General features: G+C 44.6%; 1 protein-coding gene across 8 annotated transcripts in view; it reads left to right on the forward strand.

The window, feature by feature from the left end:
* Positions 1–21,442, forward strand: part of CDK18 (cyclin dependent kinase 18) — a 96,299-nt gene extending 74,857 nt beyond the window's left edge. For all 8 annotated transcript variants that reach the window (XM_088674307.1, XM_060277100.2, XM_035121848.3 and 5 more), the window contains 8 exons: positions 2,368–2,491; positions 3,445–3,565; positions 4,092–4,189; positions 4,994–5,099; positions 5,598–5,640; positions 8,083–8,173; positions 9,037–9,114; positions 12,974–21,442. In XM_088674307.1, the coding sequence (XP_088530433.1) occupies positions 2,368–2,491; positions 3,445–3,565; positions 4,092–4,189; positions 4,994–5,099; positions 5,598–5,640; positions 8,083–8,173; positions 9,037–9,114; positions 12,974–13,008 (696 nt within the window). In that variant the 3' untranslated portion in view covers positions 13,009–21,442. The remainder of the gene's footprint in view (positions 1–2,367; positions 2,492–3,444; positions 3,566–4,091; positions 4,190–4,993; positions 5,100–5,597; positions 5,641–8,082; positions 8,174–9,036; positions 9,115–12,973) is intronic.
* The last annotated feature ends 1,544 nt before the right edge of the window (positions 21,443–22,986 follow it).

Here is a 22,986-nt window from a genome sequence, read left to right on the forward strand (position 1 = left end):
GGTTGTTGGGGGAGTGGCTTCTCCTGCGACCGTGGGAACCAAGCCCGCTTTGCGCGCGTTGCTTGCTTGTCGCTCCACCGGGATTCCTGTCTCACCCCCACCGCCAGAGCCGCTTTGCTCAGCTGATCCATATTACTGGGCTTTGGACCTCTCGAGAGCTCATCCTTCACCTCCTCATGCAACCCCAAGTAGAACGCCGCTTGCATTGGGGGTGACTCTAGTTCCCACCCCAATCTGTGCACCAGCATGGTGAATTTCGCCCAATACGCGCGAACTGTCATATTTCCTTGGCGTAAATTGTGAAGTTCCTCCTTAGTCTGGTCCATATGACTATCGGACGAATACATCGTTTTCAAACCTTCTAGAAATAGTTTGACATTCTTCATGCAAGGATTCTTTGTTGCAATTAACGGTCTTAGCCACTCCCTGGCTGCCCCGGTAAGGTGCTCCACAATAAACGCTACCCTGTGCTCATCATCAGGGAACTCATCGTGGTGCAGCTCAAGAGCATACACAATATCAGTCTCAAAGCCCTGATATTCCTTCGGGTCTCCATTAAACTTGCTTACTAGCGTCCCGGCTCTCCTTCCTGGCAGCACTTGGACTTGGGGTGCCCCTCCCGCCTTGTTTTTCTCTGCATCCAGCTTGTTTTGGAGGTCTACCGCCACCGCCCTTAATTCCTGCTCTCTTTCCTGTAGCGCTCTCACCTGTTCCGCAAGTTGTAGCCGGTCGTCCTGGACCTTCTTAGTCTCTTCTTTAGCTGCCTTCAATTCCCCCTGCGCCTGCAGCGACAGCTGCTGCAGTTCTTGCTGGGCTTGCTCCGCGATCTGCCGCCATCTCTCCGCCTCTGACACGCTCATCCCGGCAACTCCAAAGTAGCCCAAAAAGGATTAGGAGGTTGCTGTCACAGTGGCCGGAGTGGACTACTTCAGAGTAACGACGCTACGCAGCTCTGCATTTTATTCTTTTATTGGTGCTGCGTATTTACAGTGCTTAAGTCATTGCTATTTACACGGAGTGATGTGGTCAGTCGGTTTCAGAACCTCCTAATGGCTTTTGGCGCGTCTTTCTCCAACACAAAAGCTTTGGCAGACCCATCCTCTTTCCCCTCCTCTTTCTGCGTAATTCCGGAGTTGGGGGGATGGGTCTCCCGCCCTTATTCGCCCCTTCCTGTCCCACCTGGGACCCTGGCTCCTCTACCTTGCCTGAGCCTCGGACACGACTTCCTGCTTCCCCACTGGAATCGGAACTCTCTCTGCTTCCCCCTGTGCTCGGGGATTGGCTTGAACTCAGGAGGGGAGGGACTTCGCGATATCCCCTGTCCCTCACATCCGGGAATCCCCTTGTGGCCAGAGAGCCAGATCCCAAAGTGGCCAACCCTTCATGGGTTCCATTGGCAAGTGGGTAGGGTTGCCCACCCTTCAGTCACATGGTGACCTATGTCAGGTGCAGGAAAGGAACAATTGAGGTACACAGTTGAGGATGTGTTTCTGCTTGTTCCTCTGTAGTCACAGCTTTACCTGTCCCACACCTGATGGCAGGTGAGTGGCAGATGTGTGTGACTTGCCCAGAATGGCCTTGTGGGCTAGAGCAGACTCCAGTGAAACACCCTGCTATCACCCCCATGATGGGAGTGGCGGTGCATACTCCATAATGAATCTCCACTGCCAGGTCCTTTCCAGATCCCCCTTTCCTACCCTGCAGTGGGACTTTGCATCAGCTCCTCCCTTTAGGAGAAGCTGGTGCAAAGCCCCCCAACTAGGTGGCAAAGCTGAGTGGCAGAACACTTCCCCTCTCACTGACTCAGCAAGAGGGGAGGCATTCCACAGAGCTTTGCCACCAGTCCCTCTTGGCCCCTAGAGGCTGGGGAGACCAGCAGCAAAGCTGGGCAGCAGAACAAGAGTGACACCCCAAGAGGGAAGCTGCCTGAGGTCGCTGCCTCACCTAACCTCATGGGTGAGCCGCTCTGAGACTGGAGGTCTAGTGGGCCAAATTATGCAGGTTCCGCCACTGCCAAGTTAAGAGGATTTTCCATCTCTTTCAGGAATGGTATCTCATGCCTTAATTTTCCACAGAGCAGAGTCTACCTTTAAAGTACAGTGGTACCTCGGGTTACAAACGCTTTGGGTTACAGACACTTCGGGTTACTAACTCCGCTGACCCGGAAGTAGTACCACAGGATGAGAACAGAAATAGTGTGGTGGCGGCACGGCGACAGTGGGAGGCCCCATTAGCTAAAGTGGTACCTCAGGTTAAGAATGGTTTCAGGTTAAGAACGGACCTCCAGAACGAATTAAGTTCGTAACCCAAGGTACCACTGTATCTCTAACTGCTTTCTCTCCCCTCTTCTTTCCCTGTGGTTCCAAGATCTTCATGTTCCAGCTGCTGCGTGGTTTGTCATACTGCCACCAGCTTAAGATCCTACACAGAGATCTCAAACCACAGAATCTGCTCATTAATGGGAAAGGGGAACTGAAACTCGCAGATTTTGGTAAGTTAGGAGGTAAGCTGGGGAAATGCCAGCACAAATTTCAGCTCAGTTTTGAATAGGAGGGCACTATGTCAGGGAGGAGAAGGACCAACCTGTGGCCTGCCAGATGTTTTTGGACTGCAGCTTCCATCTGCCCCAGCTAGCATGGCCAATGGTCTTGGGAGGCTGTGAGCTGTCATTCGGCAACCTCTGGAAGACACCAAGTTCCCTATCCCTGGCTTAGGTGCTCCTACATTTTCAGATTGTAAGGAAATTATATTGGGGGACTTCTACCACCACTGCCCCGCACCACACTTCTAATTTACATGCAACAAGTCTTAAATGGAGTGAAGCTGTTTGCCAAACACAGACTTTCAATTATTTGTTCATGTGGTGCTTTATACATTATGGCTTAGAGACCATATGAAACTTTTTTCCCCCACAAGCATATTTAGGCTGCAATCCTATACATAGTCACCTCAGAGTAATCTCAGCTCAACTCAGTGAGACCCACTTTTTATTAGACTTGTCTAGGATTGTGCTACTGGCAACTTGTTTTCCAAATAAGGTTTTCTGATCCTTCATGTTTTGCACCTCTGTGCAGCTCCCAGCAGCGCTTGTGGAATATATGACCAACATTAGCAAAGCATTACAATTTGTGATGCTCCATGAATCCTCTTGGGCTGCTGGGTTTACTTTCCAAATCCAAGGAACAATTTCCATTATTGCTCTTATTGGTTATACAATTATGCAATGTCTGCTCAGTGAAGCAATCACGAAATTGTATTTTTCTCTTGATTCTTTAATAAAATACTCCCATCCACTCTCTAGGGCCACTGTTGGGGTCATGGTAGATACCTGCTAAAGCCCACGCCTTTTCTGGGGACTCACTGTCCCTCACACATACTGTCAGGATGAAACTGGTAGTTGCAAACCACAGGATTGCATCTCACTGACTTCCCTTCCACCCTCAGGTCTAGCCAGAGCCAAATCTGTCCCAACAAAAACATATTCCAATGAAGTGGTCACATTGTGGTATCGGCCTCCTGATGTCCTACTAGGATCCACAGAATACTCCACTCCCATTGACATGTGGTGAGCCAAGGGGTCTGTGTTTGGGAAAGGGTGGGTACAATAGTTCTCTCCATTGTGACTTTTTTCTCCCGGTTTGCCTTCTCCATATTGCTTCCAGAGCCTTTTCAGTGTTTAAGACTATTCAAGAGGAATGTGGGACCTGGTACTTTACAGATGTTTGGCTGGATGCCAGCACTCATCAGTCCTGACCATTGGCCATGCTGGCTGGGTCTGATGGGAGTTGGGCTCCAGTATCATTTAGAGAGCTATAGGTTCCCCATCCCAGCTACAGACAGTTTCTAATGGCTTGTTCCTTCATGTTCCTGAAGCCCTTTTCTCTACTGATTAGTTTAATGGGAAAGGTGATTTGAGGGGGGGGGAGAGAAACAGTTCCTGTCTCTCATATTGTCTTCTACAAAACTTCTTGGTGGTCCTCCTGCTTTTTCTGCAGAGACTGAAACAATGAGAGGAAGACTTGGCAGAGAGTAGGATGTTCTGAAGGATCTGATTGCTTCATGTTCTTGTAACTCTTTTTTGTCTGTGGTAGGGGTGTAGGTTGCATACACTATGAAATGGTCACAGGACGCCCCATGTTCCCAGGATCGACCGTGAAAGAAGAACTGCATTTAATATTCAGGACATTGGGTGAGTCGTTTGTAATTCTCTATTTCTTGATGAGGACTGGAGAGGAGGGTGGAATGAATAGAAGAGTACAGAAAAAAATGTAGCCTTTAACAGCTACGTGTGAACTAGCAGGGTTATTTGGCTGGTGATAGAATGCATGGCCCCCAAAACAAATCTCTGTCAATGATGTTTTCATAATTTAAATATGCATCCAAGGTTTTTGTTTCATTTTGTTCTGATTTTGTTTAAGAGCCAAGTGTGGTGTAGTAGTCAGAGTGTTGGGCTAGGACCAGGGAGACCTGGGTTCAAATTCCCACTCAGCTATGAAGCTCACTGGATGACCCTGGTCAAATCACCTGACCAACCTCACAAGGTTGTCCTGGTGATAAAATGGGGAGGGGGAGAAGTATGTGAAACACCTTTAGCTCCTAGGAAAGGTGGGATATAAATGCCCAAAGTCCCAAGTTTCTTACCCAGCATTTTCAGTTTAAAAGGGTCTGAGACAGCAGGGCTGGAGAAGCCCAGTCAGATTACACAACAGTGGGCTAAATAAGCTCAGTGACTCAGCATCAGACATCCTCCTGTGTTCTAACAGCCCAACACTCCATTTGGTTTTTGAGTCTTTTAACAGCAAGTGTGTTTCTCAGCGTTCCTCTGCAGTGAAAAAGGCTTTGTGTATGTGGGTGGATGGATTTCCCTCCCTCTGTGTTCAGCTAAGGGTGAGATTTTCATGATTCTAAATTCTAAATGCCAGATATTGGATTCCATCTTGTGCAACACTCTGTGTGGATACAGTAAATGTGCAACTAAGCCTATTTCCTGCAGGAACCCCTACAGAAGAATCTTGGCCGGGCATCACATCCAATGAGGAATTCAAGGCATATAATTTCACACAGTATCGAGCCCAGCCATTGATAAACCATGCACCAAGGTAGGACAATGGCCTTAAAAGGCAGGGCAGACTTCTTAATGGGTTTCTGCTGCTGGAAAATACTAGGGGAAGGAAAGAACCAGTTCTTGTTGTTCACTGGATAAACATGCACACGAAACAAGCAAGGGTGACTATTAATTGTGTGGAATAGTATATTAATAATCTGCAGTGCAATCAACATGCAATCAACAGTTCTTCTTTTTCTCAGCATACACCATCCCCATCTCCTTTATTTTAGGGAAATCTTTGCCTGCATTGCCTGCATCCTCCTTTGTTTTGGTCTTTCTGGGGCTGCCACTAGGTGGCATCAGCATTCTGCAAGCAGCATCCATGCCCATCTTGTTGAGTTGCCTCTTCCCCAGGAAAGAACTTAAATTGCCAGCTGTGGACTAGTATTTTCTAGACGTTCCACAGCTTTTCTTCATATGTTCTGGTGTACTGCCCTTGACAATAGCCAATTGCCTGTAGAGTCTCCTAAGCTCCTTTCTTCTCTTGCAGACTGGACACAGAAGGAATCGACCTTTTGATGAGTCTCCTCCTGGTAGGTGGTTTCAGTTGCTGAGCCAGATACCAAAGATTCCATGCTTCATCCAACATGTACTTTGCTGCTGCAGCTGCTTATTGTCCAGGATGGTGGTGATGGCTCAGTACCAATTTTTGTGGTTCTCCCACTTAAAGGCTTAACAGGGAGTATCTAGGTGCACAAGGCAGAACTTCCCAATGACAGCTACAAATATTCTTCTAAGGGAATTGTTTCAAATGTCCATCTTCTTCTACGAGTCTTGATATTTCTGTCAAAGGCATCTTTGTGCCTGCTTCTTTTCAAGGGTATAAAAGGTTACATGGGGATGGTTTTTAAAAGCTTTAAGATACAGATTATGTCCCCTTTCTTAACTCATATAGACAATGGCTTGGAGTGCCGTAGATAAATGAATGAAGTGTCACATCAAAGTGTAGATCTCTTTGCCAGTCGAAACAAAATAAAAAAATTCCTTCCAGTAGTACCTTAGAGACCAGCTAAGTTTGTCATTGGTATGAGCTTTCGTGTGCATGCACACTTCTTCAGATACACTGAAACAGAAGTCACCAGACCCTTACATTATATACAGTATATAGTTACATGTCTTATCACAAAATACATTGTGTTTTCTCTCAATGTATACATTTCTAAATGTATTGTATCCTAAATTGGTGTGCATTTCGCGGTTCCTTTTTTTGGGCAGGGAATCATATTCCAAAATTTGAGCAGGTGCAGAATCATACTCACACACTCAAATGAGCACCTGGGCCCATGATTTAAATGCTCATACCTTCCTGTACATGGACACTTATGTCTAATCATACTTTGATCTGTGTATTGTCCTTAGCTTAAAATGAGGCTGATTAGCTTTAAAATGCTGACAGAACTAAATTCTCCTCCCCCTCCAGGTGAGAAACAAACCCAATTGGTAAGCAAAAGCCAAGGACAATTGCCAGGAGAATTCATAGCACAGAGACCTGGGAATAGTTGGGCAGCCCAGACCTCATCAAGTTAAAAAAACAGAAGACCCTGATCAAACCCATCAGACCATTTAAATTACCCCAATCTGGCTGGCGTCACTGAATCAGTTTCAGAGGCTCCCTCTAGGAGACAGGGAGCTGCCTGGTGTTATGATTGCTGGATCCATCAGATATCTAACTTCTCTGCCCACCCACAAGTTAGTTGTGGGGGGAGCCTACTGAGGGCACCTTGCCCTAGCCACCCTAGGGTCAGGCACTCACAGATCTATACTATGTCAATGCCTGTTATCTGTTAGGTCTGACTTACTGCCACTTCACAGACACAGAAATGACCAAAGTGGAAATTAGTATGTAAGCCAGTCCTCAGAAAAGGATTTGCTCAAGGAAATGCAAGATGTCTGGTCATTTTGGGGAACTGAGACAATGGTTCCTCCGTTCTTGACCTGAACGTTGATCTTTCCAAGCTTCCGTAATCGAAATCAATAGAACTCCAGAGCATTGTTGATTGTTCTGGTGGCTTGGCCCTCCCTCTCCTACCAAGATTCTTTTGCTCCTGTTCAAGCGCTCCTAGGAGAGGTATTGTTTTGCTCTGCGGCAGCTGCTTGACCTATCCTAGCTGAGCCAAAACGAAAGTACAAAGCGTACAGTTCCTCAGGTACAATTGTATTTATCTTGGTCAGTGGGATATGAAGTGGCAGGGAATATTTCATTCAGGTTTGGCCTTGAAAGCCAAGGAAGCTTTCTCCTCCCCTGCTCAACTTCGATTACTGGCCTTACTTTCCTGTATGTGCATATTTCAAAGGGGAAGCCTGCGTCATTGCCTATTCGTTCCATAATTATTGAGACCATTAAAGTTCAGTCATTCTTTCCAGGTGCATTACAGCTACACACAATGATAATGCAAACTCTACAATGAAGATCATATTTATCCTTCAAGGAGCTTACGATTACAATCTTCTGCACACTTACCTGGGAATAAGCCCCACTGAACGCAATGGGTCTTGCTTCTGAGTCCGCATGCATATGGCTGTGCTTTAAAGGAATGTTGTATAGCATCAGAACAACCTTGCAAAACAGGGTAGGCTGAAAGAGGTGGACTTGTCCAAGAGCACCCAATGCTTCCCACTTGCTTCCCTATGCTGTCTCTGTGTACAGGCAGGAAAGTATCATTGCCACACAACAAAAAATGCCACATATTATCCAGAAAGATAGAATGTGACTGCATGCAGCCTGGGCAGCAAAAAGAAAACATGCACGGCACAGCTGACAGGGGAGTTGAGTATTTTGCTGAATCAGTTGACCTCCATGAGCCACATAGCACCCATAGTGAGCTGCACAGGAATATAGGAGGGTTCAGGAATCAGGCATGCCTGCATACATACTCTCACACTCTGATAAGCACCTGGGCACATGAGATAAATGCCCATACTTGCATGCATATGGACGCTTATGTGTTAATCTTTCTGCGTCTCTCTTTTGCTAGTATGAAGCCAAAAGACGCATTTCTGCGGAATCTGCCCTGCGGCACCCTTACTTTACGGCACTCGGTGAACAAGTGCACCTCCTTCCTGAGAGTAAGTGTGTGACCATTGCTGCATGAAGCAGCTTTATTCTTCTCCCCTGCTTTGACTGTGCAGGTGACTCACTAAATCTAGTTCAAGGAGCACAGCCTGTTTTACTTATTGCTGGCTTAAAAGAAAGGGGATGGGGAGTTTGAGTGCAAGAAGAGAGATAATTCCCAGATAAGGAACTGCTGCCAGGATGAACCACCCCTGACAGATTTGGTAAAACCTAGTACAGTATTCTCTTTGCACAGACAACACTACTTGGAAAGATTAGAAGCAGTTCTAAGAGAGTCATACAGCATCAAGAACTTTACTGGAAACCTAAGGCTTATGCTGAGGCCTTTATTCCCTTCCCACCACCCACACACACTGGTATACCAGACAGACATTCCATATCTCTCCTGCAATCATTGTTTTCTGTAATATAAAAATGAGGCTGCTGGCTGCTCTCCTATACGGTGGTACTGTACCTCGGGTTACAGGCGCTTCAGGTTACAGGCGCCGTTAACCCAGAAATAGTACCTCGGGCCCCATTAGCTAAAGTAGTATCTCAGGTTCAGAACAGTTTCAGGTTAAGAGCGGACCTCCAGAACAAATTAAGTTCTTAACCCGAGGTACCACTGTACACACTTACCTGAGAGCAATTCCTATTCAACTTAGTGGTCCTTGCTTCTAAGTAAATCTGCATAGGATCAGAATGGCAAGTGAACTGTGAGCAATACAGTCCATATCCTCTGCCCTTCATCTTCAACTAGGGGCACCTCTTCCTGTCTCTATGCTTCTGTCTCAGTTCTCCGCAGAAATTGTAATTTTGAGGTACCGTAATTCTCATCCCCTCTGTCCTTGTCTCCTCACCCACCCTTTTCCTCCAGCTGACTCCATCTTTTCTCTGAAAGAAATACAACTTCAAAAGGACCCTGGCTATCGAGGCTCAAGCTTCCAGCATTCTGGTAGGTACCTGATGCTTTTTTGGTCTTATTGTCTTGTGGGGTGGGAGATGAGCGAGTTTCAGGGCCTTTCAGAAACATGTTGTCTTCTGTGCTAGTGCACCACTCAGTCGTAAGTCTCCCAAGTGCAAAGCAGCCATGTCGCAACTTGATCTCATAGCACACTTCTCTGTGTCTGCTAAAGCATTATTGAAGCCTGATTTTGCTGCCACCTAGTTATAGCCATTGCAACCCAAAGTCCATCTTGTACGTTCCCTGGTGAGTTAGAAAAATGGAAAGGGGGAGGGTAGTGTCTATCAAATCTTTTGCCTGCTAATAGTAGGATCCCAGTAGGCCAAACTTCCTTCCCACTTGTTCTTATGACATTCCCTGGACCAATGATCTGACAGTGCTTCTTTACAATAGACAGTCCCACTCATATGTACACCTTGAATGGGAAGCTTTTAATGTTCCTGTTGCTGTTAAATGTGTCTTGCTGTGTGCACTTGTCCAATTCCCAAGTCCATTTGTTCTGAATGTAGCCTTAGTTATGGTGACAAAGTTGATCTATAAGCTTTATTCAGGTTCCTGGGCTCTTATTGGCTGGCTGTCCTTTTTTAAGACTGTTTGAAATACATATTTTAACCATTACCACTACTACTACTACTACATCCCACCCTTCTTGCAAGAGGCTCAGGGTGCTGGTGTACATGGTTCCTGCCCTCCCCCTCTTATTTTATCCTCACAACAAGGCATGAAGCCAGTGAGCCAGTATTTGCAGTATTAGCTCACGTACAGCACAGTATGGCCTAAATGCTTCTGAGCGATAAACTTCAATAAACGTTACAATGTCCAGAGCCGCTCTCTGGCACTTGCTGTGACTGTTGTGATCATTTAAATCATTATAAACCTTTAGAGGCTGAGGAAGAAGAAACTGAGCAGGTTTCTCTCACACACACTCTGTCTTATCCAAATATCCATCTTTACACAGCATCCCTCCTCGTGTGCAATTCAGCATGAGGCCCACACTTGAGGGTTCTGTGAGAAAAAAAGAATTGCAAAAATCAAAGAGGAAAGCCAGAAGTTTCAAATTTGGGTATTAGGATACATTGTGCAAATGTAGATTCCCCCCCCCACACACACACATTTATTTGATTTATGGGATCATGACTTCACATTTTGCCTCACCTTGGCATAGAAGCTATCAGCTCTCCCCCCCCCCATCCTTTTCCCATGCTAGAGATTGTTAGAAAAAAAATGTTAATCAAATACTGTGTACATTTCTGGTCACTGTGTCTCTAAAAGGATATTGTGGAGCTGGAAAAGGAACAGAAAGGGTCCGCCACTCCTTTATGAAGAAAGGTTACAGTATTTGGGGCTTTTTAGTGTAGAAAAAAAAAGTCAAGTACCGGTATGTTTTATAAAGTTTTATAAAATTCTGTATAGTTTGCATAAAGTGGACAGAGAGACATATTTCTCTCCCTCTCATAATACTTGGTGATTATGGTCATCCAACTGAGTTGAATGGTGGGAGATTCAGGAGAGTCAAAAGGAAATACTTTTATGCACTGTGTACAATTAGTGGGGTTTGCAGCAGCCACAAGGTAAGGCTTTCAATGGTTATGAGTCATGGCAGCTATATGCTCCCCTCAGGACCTAGATGGCTCTGAAAACCAGGTGCTGGGGGAAATAGTGAGATAAATGTCTTGCTTGTGGGCTTCCCAAAGGCATACAGTCAGTCACTGTGGAAAACAGGGTGCTGGACTAGATAGGCCTTTGCTCTTCTTGTTCTCTTAAGTTCCTCGGGATTTAAAAGGGCACCTTGATCTGCCCTGGAACAATGTACCCCTAAAGAGAGGAATCTGCCTTATACTAGCTCGACTGCTTCAATTTGCAGAATTGGCACTACTGCAGGTGCCACATAATACTCATTCCGCATTTGTAAGAACTCAATCAGAACCTCCATCGCTCTGCCCAGACACTGAGGTCCAGCGCCAAGGGCCTTCTGGTGCTTCCCTCACTGCGAGAAGCCAAGTTACAGGGGACCAGGCAGAGGGCCTTCTCGGTAGTGGCACCCGCCCTGTGGAACGCCCTCCCACCAGATGTCAAAAAGAAAAACAAGTACCAGACTTTTAGAGGACATCTGAAGGCAGCCCTGTTTAGGGAAGCTTTTAGTCTTTAAGAAATTAGTGTATTTTAATATTTCTGTTGGAAGCTGCCCAGAGTAGCTGGGGAGGCCCAGCCAGATGGGCAGGGTATAAATAATAAATTATTATTATATTATTATTGTAGTGCAGGCATAGGCAAACTCAGCCTTCCAGATGTTTTGAGACTGCAATTCCCATCATCCCTGACCACTGTTCCTGTTAGCTAGGGATCATGGGAGTTGTAGGCCAAAACATCTGGAGGGCCGAGTTTGCCTATGCCTGGTTTAATAGCAGCAAAAACACTTTGGAACCCCCTGCATATTGATATCAAGCAGGCACTTTCACTGTATTCTTTTCAGAGCCTGCTAAATATATTCTTGTTCAGACAAGCCTTCTCAGATGCTTAGAAATGCTAGAGTGACTTTTAATCTGTTTTAGTATATTTTAACTGTTGTATGTTTTAAAGAATGGCTGCAATTTTTCTTGATCTCATTGTTTCTTTCTCTGTTTGTAAACTGCTTTGAGGGTTGTTGTTTTTTACAATCAAGCAATGCATAAATTTTAAGAAATACAGTGGTGCCTCGCTAGACGAATTTAATTCGTTCCACGGGTCTTTTCTTATAACGAAAAATTCGTCTAGCGAATCCCATAGGAATGCATTGAAATTTTATTTATTTATCTATTTTGCCCATAGGAACGCATTGATTGAATTTCAATGCATTCCTATGGGAAACCGCGATTCGCTAGACGAATTTTTCGTAAAATGAATTCGTCTAGCGAGGCAACCTCCGCTAGAAAAATCCTTTTGTTAAGCGGAAATTTTGTTAAGCAGGGCATTCGTTAAGCGAGGCACCACTGTAAATGAATGAATAGCTCGGCATTGCCTACACTGACTGGCAGCTGCTCTCCAGGTTTTCAGACAGGATTTTCTCCCAGTTCTACCTGGAGGTGCCAGGGATTGAACTTGGGATCTCCTGCATGCAAAGTCCTGTGGAACTACAACTCCAAGCCATGTGGGAAATCTATGGCAGAGAAGAAATTGCATTCTGAGTTCCACCTTAGCCACTTACAGCGTTGCTTAGTATCTTGAGCATGAATCCTCCTCTAAAACTGGAGAAATGTAATGAACAAGGCAACCTGTAGGAATCATCACATCCCTGTGACATAGCTGCGAAGTTTTCCCTTTTCTCGCGAGGAAGCCTATTCAGCATAAGGGAAAATCCCTTAAAAAAAGGGATAACTTGGCAGCTATGCCCTGTGATGATGTGGCTCTGTGAACAATGAAGCCTTTGATTGGTGAAGTGTCACAGACGGTCCATTATGCTAGACCATACCCCACAGGCCAAAGCTCAGGGGACAAAGGATTCCTTGCGAAGGTAGCCTGTGTGTTTGAACTGATAGTTCTGTTGTATGGTTTGGAAATTGCACTTACATCACCTTCTGTGCAAAGGGATCGAGCTACATTATGTTACAGTTATCCCTCAAAATGTGAGTCAGTGGACAATTGGAGATAAAACTGGGCTTGGGAGGCTGGTTCAGTGACCAAACCCCAAGATTGTGCCAGAGATCCCTGTGCAGAGGCTTTGTCCTTGCGTGCCTCAGTTCCCCCGTACGTTGCCGCCCTGTTCTGTGGAGGAAAACTCCTCTGTGAAATACCCTTTGCTGTGTAATCTTCCAAGGAACAGGCTTTGACCCATCGTTCTCAGACCTTTTTAACATTTCTCATTTCCCCCCAGCTCGAGGAAAGAACAGGCGGCAGAGCATCTTTTAAACCTGGTTTAACTCATTCATTGCATCACTGGGGAGATCAAAGCACTGAGAGGGGAGAGGACCACACAGATCCCATGGAGGCCACGCTCAGAACGATGAAGGCCGGTATCGACACAACCAAAGCTGCCCTGCATTACAAAGCTGCTGCATGACTGCTTTCCAGGATTCCACAACTTTCAGCAGTCCCCCACCCACAACACCCCAAAAAGACCTGGTGCCTGGCCCAGCCCCCATCCATCACACAACAGTTGGCATAATCCTACTCTCTGGATGGGGATCAAGCAATTAACTGCCCCCAGTATGTTTGCTGCTGCTTTAGAGAGAAACAACATGGAGGCAGCAAGCCAGGGCCAAGATCTCACTGCAGAATCAACACCTGCTTTGCTGTCATGATGAATGTGCAGAATTCCATTCTTTGTTTCTCTCCCCCCCTCCCCAAATCACCAGGCGACTCCTAGGACAACATGATGAGTATGATGTTAACAGCAGGAAAGCCCTTTGATCCAGTTTTATGCAGAGTTCTCTGGCTTTGAACTGAAAAGGAAACCTGTTTTCTTTTGAGTTGCTTCTGCTCTCTTTATCGGGAATGAATCTCAATTCCAAATGGTACAAACATTTAAGAGAGAGGATGGGAGTGGGGAGGCCTTTTGCTGGATTTTCTTTGCCCTCTCGCTCCCTGCCTCATTCTGTTTCCCCGTGTTTGTTTTCTGAACTGAAGCTGCTATACAAGGAATCATGATTTCTTAGATTTCTACCCAGTGTTTCTGAGAATCTCTCTGTAGCTCGTCCTGAGAATCATTCATCAGAAACCTAAATAAATAGGTGCACTTTCGCTACAAAAGAGATCCAGGATCCCAATAATCCAGGAATTGCAGAAAGAGCTGAGTCCCTATAAAATGTGTCACTGTAAAATGTGAAAGAACTCAAGCCATCTTTCCATTTGCTATTCCAGGTTTCTTTTGTGGATTCTGCCTTTGTGACCAGGGTTCAAAGATGTTCTATCCCTTTACTTTTTTGCCCATATCACCAGGGAAAGAAACCTAATTTAATAACCAGTAAATGTTTTCTAAGACCCTGGACACACATGCACACAAACTCAAATTCATGCATGTTTACTCAGAAGTATATCCTATTACAGTATATTAGTAGGGCTTCCTTCCAGGTAAGTGTGCAAAGGCCTGCAGCCATATGAACCCAGTGAAATCTATAGGACCTAAGTGTGGTCTTAGGTTCCAGAGCAGGCAGCTTGTTTTTGCTGCTTCAGGCAAGTCAAACAAGGCTCTTTGGGGAACATGTCTCCAAAAGGGCAGGTCAGTTCTGGCAATGTCTTGATTGTGAGCGTTAAAAAACAGAATCTGAACTTCTGTCACTTTTCCTTTATTGGTCTATTTTTATTCAAACCGTCAGCTAGCCACCAGCGGGGTGTGTGTGTAGACAGAAATGTCATGAGAAAATAGCACATCCTTATAATCAGATATGGTTTCTTGCCTGCCTGTTCTGAGGTCTTATCCTGATTATAAGATTCAATCGGTTCAGCCTCATGAGAGAAATAACCCCTCAGGGTTGCCAGTCATTAAAGGGAGAGATTTGATGGAGTGATATTTCTGAATACTGGCAGAACCACACAGGCATCGGTATGGTGCAGTAAACCAAGCACACAGCCGGACTTACCAAGAAGCAGGTTCCATAAGGAGCACCAGGTGAACTGCCTCCTCTCTTTATCTCTCTGTGATTTTTCTTTTATCAAATAAACTCCTGGCCAGGCAGGGTTTAGGAGAGAGAGATGGTGGCATTGCTGCCCTTTAAGTTGAAAACTTAGGTAAATAAGCTAGCATTGTAGTTCCCCTTCTTGAGGCGAGGTGTTTGGGACCAGGACCTGCAAATATTGCATGTATTTCTATCCAAGGCAAAGAATTGGGTGTCTAATACAAATCAATATGTGAAATTCAGCCTCTTCCCGCCTGCTGCTTTTTACCCAGCAATGCTGCAGGGACAGTGGAATCTACAACTGACAGAATTCCCCTTCTCTGCAACTCTTAAGGGCATGACTGGGTCTGGACTCAAGATAGAGCGATCCTATGACCTCTTGAGCCCTTCAGACTTCCCTTGCCTGTCCACGCCTTCCTGATAATAATGCACAACCCTTCCTACTGTGCTCTGTGTGATGTTTTACCCCAGACTTTCTTTTCTCATCCTATCTTCATGCTGTGTCACCTGCAGCTCTTGTTTCCTCAAGCCACTGCTTTTCAACCCACTTCCTGCTTTCATCCATTTGCTTTAACCATCCTTTCTCTTGGCCTGCCTGTGCAGCATTCCTCATAACATAGCTCCCTGATTGTGGCCACCTTGGGATTCATTCAAAATCCCTCTTGCAAGAAGCTGCTTGGTTTCTTGTGTCTTTTCCTCAGGCCTCCTTAAGCCCTTCAAGTTCCTGCTTCTTAGTTCACAGGCTACTTTGCACCCTTCCTTTAGCCACCTTCCTTGCCTCTGGATCCTCTGTTGTTTAAGATTTCCTACCTCCTGGGGCTTTACCCCACAAAGTTGTTCCTATCTCTATAGCTTCCATGCAGCCATAATCTTCAGCCAAACTGCCATCTTTCCCTTCCCTCACAGAAGTTGGACAGAAAATATTCTGACCACTTAGGTTTCCTGAACCTGCAGATAAACACATTTTACATTGACACACCATTTCAGCCAAACTGTTTGGAACAAATAGGGCCTCTCAAAATAAGGTGGTCCCTTCATATTCAGAGGATGCTTACATGTGCCAAAGTATTTTCATCTGTAGATTAAGAGGTAAATAAATGTTTAGAAGAAGTTTGACAGCCTGTCAAGGAGCTATGCACATGGACCTCCAAGATCTATGGGCTGCAGAGGGTAGTTGAGCCAGGTAATGTTGAGTTGGTCAGTTGGAGTGGGGGAAGAAAAATGGGCAGGAGAATTTGCCTGCTTGAGTTTCTTAAGAATATTATTGGGGTGGGGGGAGGCTAGGGTTAACTGAATGTATCCCATAAGTTTTTTTTTAAAAAAAAACCGCTCTTCAACATGCTGTATTCTTCTTTCTCACTTTCTCTCACTCAGATTCAGGGCTGGCAGCCAGCCTCAAAACTCCATCCTTAAAGCTCTGACTTTAAAGTTTTCAGGAGGGTGACACCTTCTCTGCCACTACAGTACTATAGTGGTCCTGTTCCAACCTAGAATGGGCCCTTTTCCCACCACGATGTTTTGTTACAGGTGCCTTGTAGATTTTGCAAGAGTAAACTGTAACTGGAGGCAGGGAATGATGTGCATTTCAGCCTGCAGAATGTGCTCTTGGAAATGCAGATTTCCATTTTTGAGTCGGGTCCTGCTGTTGCTTCCACATCCTGTGAGGCCCACTCATTTTGGTGGTGCTTCTTTATTAGTACCTCAGAGGTCGGATTATATATCAGGCCTTACGACTGCATATACATTTACAATTCAGAACTCTTTACATGCTTCTGTTTCTAAGTCTCAGCCTTCAGTCTTGTACTTGCTTACGTGAGAGTAAGCCTCATTGAACTCAGTGGGATTCATTTCTGAATAGACATGTGTAGGATTGCCCTATTAGTGTGGTGCAGGAAAAAGCAAAGCACTTCTCTAATCAATAGAAATAAATAACCAAGCACAGCTCACCAGCTTTTCTCTTCACCATATGCAAATGAAGCAAAGTTTGAATGTTTTTATGAAGTCGGGTTATTAGACTAATAACTATTAAGCATATGTCCCAATAAAAACTCTGTTGAGCTGAGCTCATAATGGTATTGTTTACCTCATTCCATGCTCAGATTGGGTGCTTCAAATAATTGACTGCATGCGAATGCTTAATAGTTACTTAGTATTGACTGAACTTTGCTGGCTATAGTGGCTCAATTGACAGTCCTATTTATGAGTTAACAGCTCAACTGCCAGTTTGATCCTCAGATGAAATTGCTCCCACAAGACACCGACTAAGCAAAGCATTTAATCGTATGCTAATGCTCAGCACCTAGGTTGCCTTATGGAGATCAGTACGCTAAGAATTAGGCTTGTGCCTAAGAACCTTGGTAGCTTGCTGTAATAAATCTCTTCCAATGTAATACGGTAGGATAATAATCCATATTTCTGCTTTAAAATAATGGGTTGGGGGCATATGTCCCTTTCCATAAAACTTACAAATAGATTCATACACCAAAAGCTGCCTTTGGTTTTTCTCTTGCCCTTACATACTAAAGCTTGATTCCTGTAATTCACTTGCACGGCAATCCTCAGCAGCCTTATAATGAAGTCCCAATGAGTTCAGTTTTGCTTCATCCCTATTGGGTTTGTGTTTAGGATTGCACCATATGAACAGATCTTTTGGCACAGTGTCCTCAATTTAAATGCCCACAGAACCTCAGCAGAACTTGTGCCTAGAACTTAATGCAATCTCATTGCAGCTGATGCAATGATGCATGTAACCTCCTCCTACAAAATGTGACCTGCTATAACTCTGTCTGCAAAGTCCTTGAACAGCAGGGAAAGGTTATCCTGGCATTTATATGCAATGATGCAAAGAGCTCCTGCTGAACTCCCTCTTGCCAGTCCGCTGTTAAAGACCTAGGAGTTTTGCTGGGGGGTGGGGGCCCACTGGCAATCCTACACAAAACTTGAAGGTACTGTATGTAGTTTTTCTGCAAGAGTGCAAACGTGTGTCACGATTCAGCAGAGGGAGTAATGCACAACTCTCTTTTGTTTCTACTGACCAAAAAAGAGAGAAAAGAAACAAAACAATATACTTTAAAACATGTAGAAGTTAAAATCACATGCTTTAAAAGTTCAATATTCACAGCTAACAAAGAATCCATTTAAACTACATGGTGATTCATAGCTACAGAGATTACATCTTATTCAGAATGTTCTTCTTCAATCAACAATAAATAAAAGATCTCTATCTTTAAGCATCCTAGATGTTGGTGCTGACCTTTAAAGCCCTAAACAGCCTTGGCCCAGTGTACCTAAAGGAGCATCTCCACCCGCATCATTCAACCTGGACACTGAGGTGCAGTGCCAAGGGCCTTCTGGTGGTTCCCTCACTGTGAGAAGCAAAGTTGCAGGGAACCAGGCAGAGGGCCTTCTCGGTAGTGGTGCCTACCCTGTGGAACGCCCTCCCATCAGATGTCAAAGAGAAAAACAACTATTTGACGTTTAGAAGACATCTGAAGGCAGCCCTGTTTAGGGAAGTTTTTAATTACTGAAGTTTTAATGTATTTTTAATCTTTTCTTGGGAGCCGCCCAGATGGGCAGAATATAAATAGTAAATATTATTATTATTATTATTAATAATAATAATAATAATAATAATTTTGCTTCAGCCTCACTGCCTGCAATTCTTGCATGGCCAAAACTTTGAGTGACTGTGGATTTGGGGCAGCCGGTCCAATTAATTTACACCTCCCTGGCTGTAAAAATACAACAAAAGGTAAATTTAAAAACCAAACTATTTCCTGCTCTTTCATGACATCCCAAATCTGCTACCTGAGGTAGCTGCCTCAGTCTGCCCAACACCAGCATTGGCCTCAGGAGAACTGGACAATGGTGGCTAACAAGTGATTTAATATAGCAGCAGGTTCTGTTTGATTGAAGACCTGTAAAGGCAAGGAGGAGCATGTGCCCAAATTGTGTAGCATGGAATGTGGTCGTTCTGTAACTCCACTGAGTACATGGTGAGCTACAGCATGCTGTAATAGAGAATCAGTACAATCTAAATCTTGCCATTCCCATTAACATAAATCCTTCACCTCTTGGCTCTGTTAGTACAGAGCAGATCCAGGGTCTGAAATGCAAGGAAATGTCTGAGCAAAAGACCAGAGCTGAAAAGTGGTTTCCTATGGCTATTAGGGAGAGCGGAATTAGGAACCTTCTCTGCAGCTGAAAGCCTGTTCCTGTAACTTGTTCCTCTGCCTACTATTGAATAATTTAGCCAGGTTTCCCCCACAGCTCCTTCCTGAAGGATTTCTCATTGTCAGGACACTTGTTATTTATTATGTCATGTCTGGCTATCGGTGTGGGTTTGAGATAACCCCTTTTGTTCCAGTGCAGTTCAATGGCTCTTTACTCCTATTCAACTAAGTGATAATTGTGTGCAAATATTTGGCTCTAGGCTGTGTGAGGCTTGATTTATAATCCCACTTTGCTTGCCCACTCATGTGGCTTGGCAGACTCAGTTCCAGTAGGTGGCTGTGTTTGTTTGTGTGCAGACCCACACACTGCCTGTATGACTTTTCCTTTTCCCTTGTGTCTGAGTAAGCACTTGCAAGTCAGTAAGTCTGCATAGGTACCGTATCATTCTAGCAGAGGCAGTAACAACACTGCGATGTTCCCTTTTGTAAAGTCACCTAGTTCCATGCTCTGATTGTTTATATGCGCTATCTCTATTCTCTTCATTGGAGATGACCAGACTGTTATTAGAGCGCTGTGGTAAGTGGCTGCCCTAATTATTTTGAGACATTCGACTCCTCTGTATACCCTACCTGTGTCCACTGCAAAGGAATCCAGCTACTTGGGCAACTTGTGGTTCTTCAGGTGTTGTTGATCTCCAACTTCCACCAGCCCCAGGCAGCATGGCCAATGCTCAGGGGTGATGGTACTTGTAGACCAGCAATGTCTGGAGGGTCAAAGCAGCCCCAGCCCTGAGCTGCAGTCCTATACATATTTTCTCTGTGTCTCTCTCTCCCTCTCTCTATATATATATTTCTTGTACTCATGCCAATTTTTCCTTTCCTTTCTCATACTGAAAAATTCAGTTCCTAATAATTACATTGTTTCAACAACAACAAAAACGTAATCTGAGGGAGCTAAATGGGATCCATTTTCCAACACAGAGCTTTGCCTTCTCCAGCTTCAATCTTGTACTTATATCTGAGGGTAAGACCTGTTGAACTCAAAGGGGCTTACTTCTGAGTTGACATGCATGGGATTACATGGCCAACTACCTTGCCTTCTCAGATCTTGGTGAGAAACTTGAAGTGGGGAAAATACATTATTAATGCATAATAGAAAATTTTGATTATGTTATTATTACATTTAAAACCTCCGATTATGTTATTATTACATTTAAAACCTCCAGGGAACTCAAAGTCACATGCATAGTTCCCTCTCTGCAGAGAGCTAGTGCATTGTAACGGTTAGAGTGTTGAACTATGACCTGGGAAACCTGGGTTCAAATCTCCAATCTGTCAGTTAACTTCTCCTCTGCCCTTTTATCCCCACAACACCCTTGCAAGTTAGGTTAGGCTGAGAGTGACTGGCCCAAGGTCACCTAGTGAGCTTCATGGCTGTGGCTGAGAGGGGATTTGAACTCAGTTCTCTTGAGTCCTAGTCAAACAATTTAACCATCATGCCATGCTGACTCTCTCCCTTTCCTCCAGCATATACTGGGAAACTCTTGCATATTTTCTCCACCCCATCACTTCATTTCATCCCTCTCCCTCCCCCCTCTCTCCCTCTCTCCCACCCTCTCATGCATTGCTTTCACTTAAAAAACAAAGCAAGACTTTGTTAGAACATGACCTTGAGGTGTGCTTTTTTATTTATTTTTAATTGTTTACTTATTTAATTTAACACAGATGTGAAGGCAGTACAGGCAAGCAGGCAAATAGCATGTGTTTCCAGCAGGTGCTAAGATCAGCTGATGGCAGATTAGGGCCCTGCAATGTCATGTTTTGAAGGTCCCCTTTGAAAACGCTTTCACTGTCCAACTCGGGCTCACTGGCACCTGCCTCGCGGTCTCTTTCTGAGCCCCAGCCTGTGGTCCTGCTTTCATAATTGCTGAGACCTGGGATGGGTTCACTTTTGGTCCTTTTCCTGCCCTTGTCTGGTTATGGGTATGAATCCACGTGGCCCATTTACAGTACCGTACATACTGCGTTTTAAGTACAAAATCAGTGCAAAAGAGTGATCTTTTCCCGATGAGACCAGGATGTGAAACAGATGCGGCTTTGGAAACCAATAGCCACAGGCTGATGCCTGATCCATACTACTCTGGCTGTGCCTGTATCTACCTTAGTTCCTGTGTTGTAGAGTAATATGTGGAATGTGCCCAGGTGCTCCCTTTCTTGTCTCTTGCTTACTGGTGCCCTGCAGCAAAGAGGCCCAAATGTAGCCCTAAGGTAAGAAACGCCTCCTTTGGCTTCTGCCTCACCCTCCACATCAAGTAGAGGAGGAAACTTGCGTATTCAAGACGGCACAATATATCCTACTGTGAACATTCTCTCGTGCGATTCATACTGAAAATACAGATAATATATTTAAGTGTATTGTTATTGTACAAACAAAAGACATGCTTAAAGGAGAGGTGATTGTATAAGATTTATTCCAAGTGAAGCAATGATGTTTTTAATGGAGAGTTTTGGAATAAATGGAAAAGTTACCAATATAAAAACTGTATTCATTTATCAGCACAGTGTCTGAGTGTTTTATAAAGAATGGGGGTGGGGGGTGGGTGTTTTGTATTGCAGACCTGACATGGATTATTGTGAATGTTGATCATTTTCTCACAGAGGCTTGTACTGCAAATATATCATAAATGCTACAAACACTGGAAATAAACTTTGCGGAGTACCAGGTTGTTCTGATCAGAGATTTTATTTTGGAAAATAGAAAGAATGATATGTCAATCTCTGAGTTGTTGTTTTTTTCCTTTAAACTGCAAATGCTGGCTGTTCCAAATCCCTCCCACATGGTGTGGATAGAATCATTTTTAAAAGGAAGGTGCATTTTATGATAATAAAACAGTTGCACAGCTTAAATTAAATTGACAGTTTAATGTATTTCTTTATGGTATTTATATGCCACATTTCAGGACAAAGCCTTCCTGAGGTGGCTTACAGAAAGGCACAGAGAGACGTCTCTGATACACATTGATGACATCTGTATCATCTGGACTCATGGAAGGGAGGCATTTGAGCAGTTCCACAAGGATTTCAATAAGCTTTACTCCAATATTGACCTATGCCTAGAACAGCCCACATAAGAGATTCACATAATGAGCATGAAAGCCACTACCTTATAGAGGAAGCTATGCTATGCATCCTTACATGCTTCCAGCTCCCACCACAAAACCCACTGTCTCCAGCCAAGCCATACAATGCAACCACATTTGTTCAGATTCATCAGCCAGTGACTCACAATGTAAGAATCCCCCAAAGTACAATACTTGCCCAGTAAATGGGGGAAACACCAGATCAACAATTTGTACCCAGGAACCATCAAATACAGGACAGACAGACTTAGAGAAGAAAACAACAGAATACCGTATGTCATGGTTTGCAACTAAAACCACTTAAGCATATTAGTGCTCTGCAACTTCTCTTGACCAATGACACTTTGCACAGGCCTTGGGTGGTGGGCTATACTTTCTCTCTCTCTCTCTCTCTCTCTCTCTCTCTCTCTCTCTCTCTCTCTCTCTCTCTCTCTCTCTCTCTCTCTCTCTCCCCTCAGCAGCAACAACAGACCACATAACAACGATGCAGACACAGGGACCAGCCCCTGTGGCATGCCCCAATGCCAACACTGTCCCTGTATCTGCTCTGGCAACATTATTAAAAGAACAAATGCCATCCACAACATTGAGCTCATTCACCTGTTTGTCTTCCAATTTGATATCTGCCAGCAATGCCTTTCTGCAGTCCATATAGGAAAAACAGGCCAATCTCTATACCAGGGGTGGGCAACTTCCAGCTCACAGGTATAATTAGGCCCAGCAGGCCATTTTGGCACAAGCCATGCCCACCTGCCATTCACCTGGTGTCAAGTGGCAGGCAAAAAGGTTGATTGGCCTGGGTCAACAGGGTGTACCATGCAGGCCTCTTTGCAAGCGGCAAAAATGCTTTGAAGTCCCCCAATTGGCACCTTCAAAGCATTATGCAAGGTTCTGTTGCTTAAAGTTCCAGGTCATTTTATGTTATTGTGATGTCAAGTGCTGGACCTGTCAAAATTTGCC

The sequence above is a fragment of the Zootoca vivipara genome, chromosome 7, assembly GCF_965207765.1.
Source record: "Zootoca vivipara chromosome 7, rZooViv2.hap1.1, whole genome shotgun sequence".
NCBI classification, from domain to species: Eukaryota; Metazoa; Chordata; class Lepidosauria; order Squamata; family Lacertidae; genus Zootoca; species Zootoca vivipara.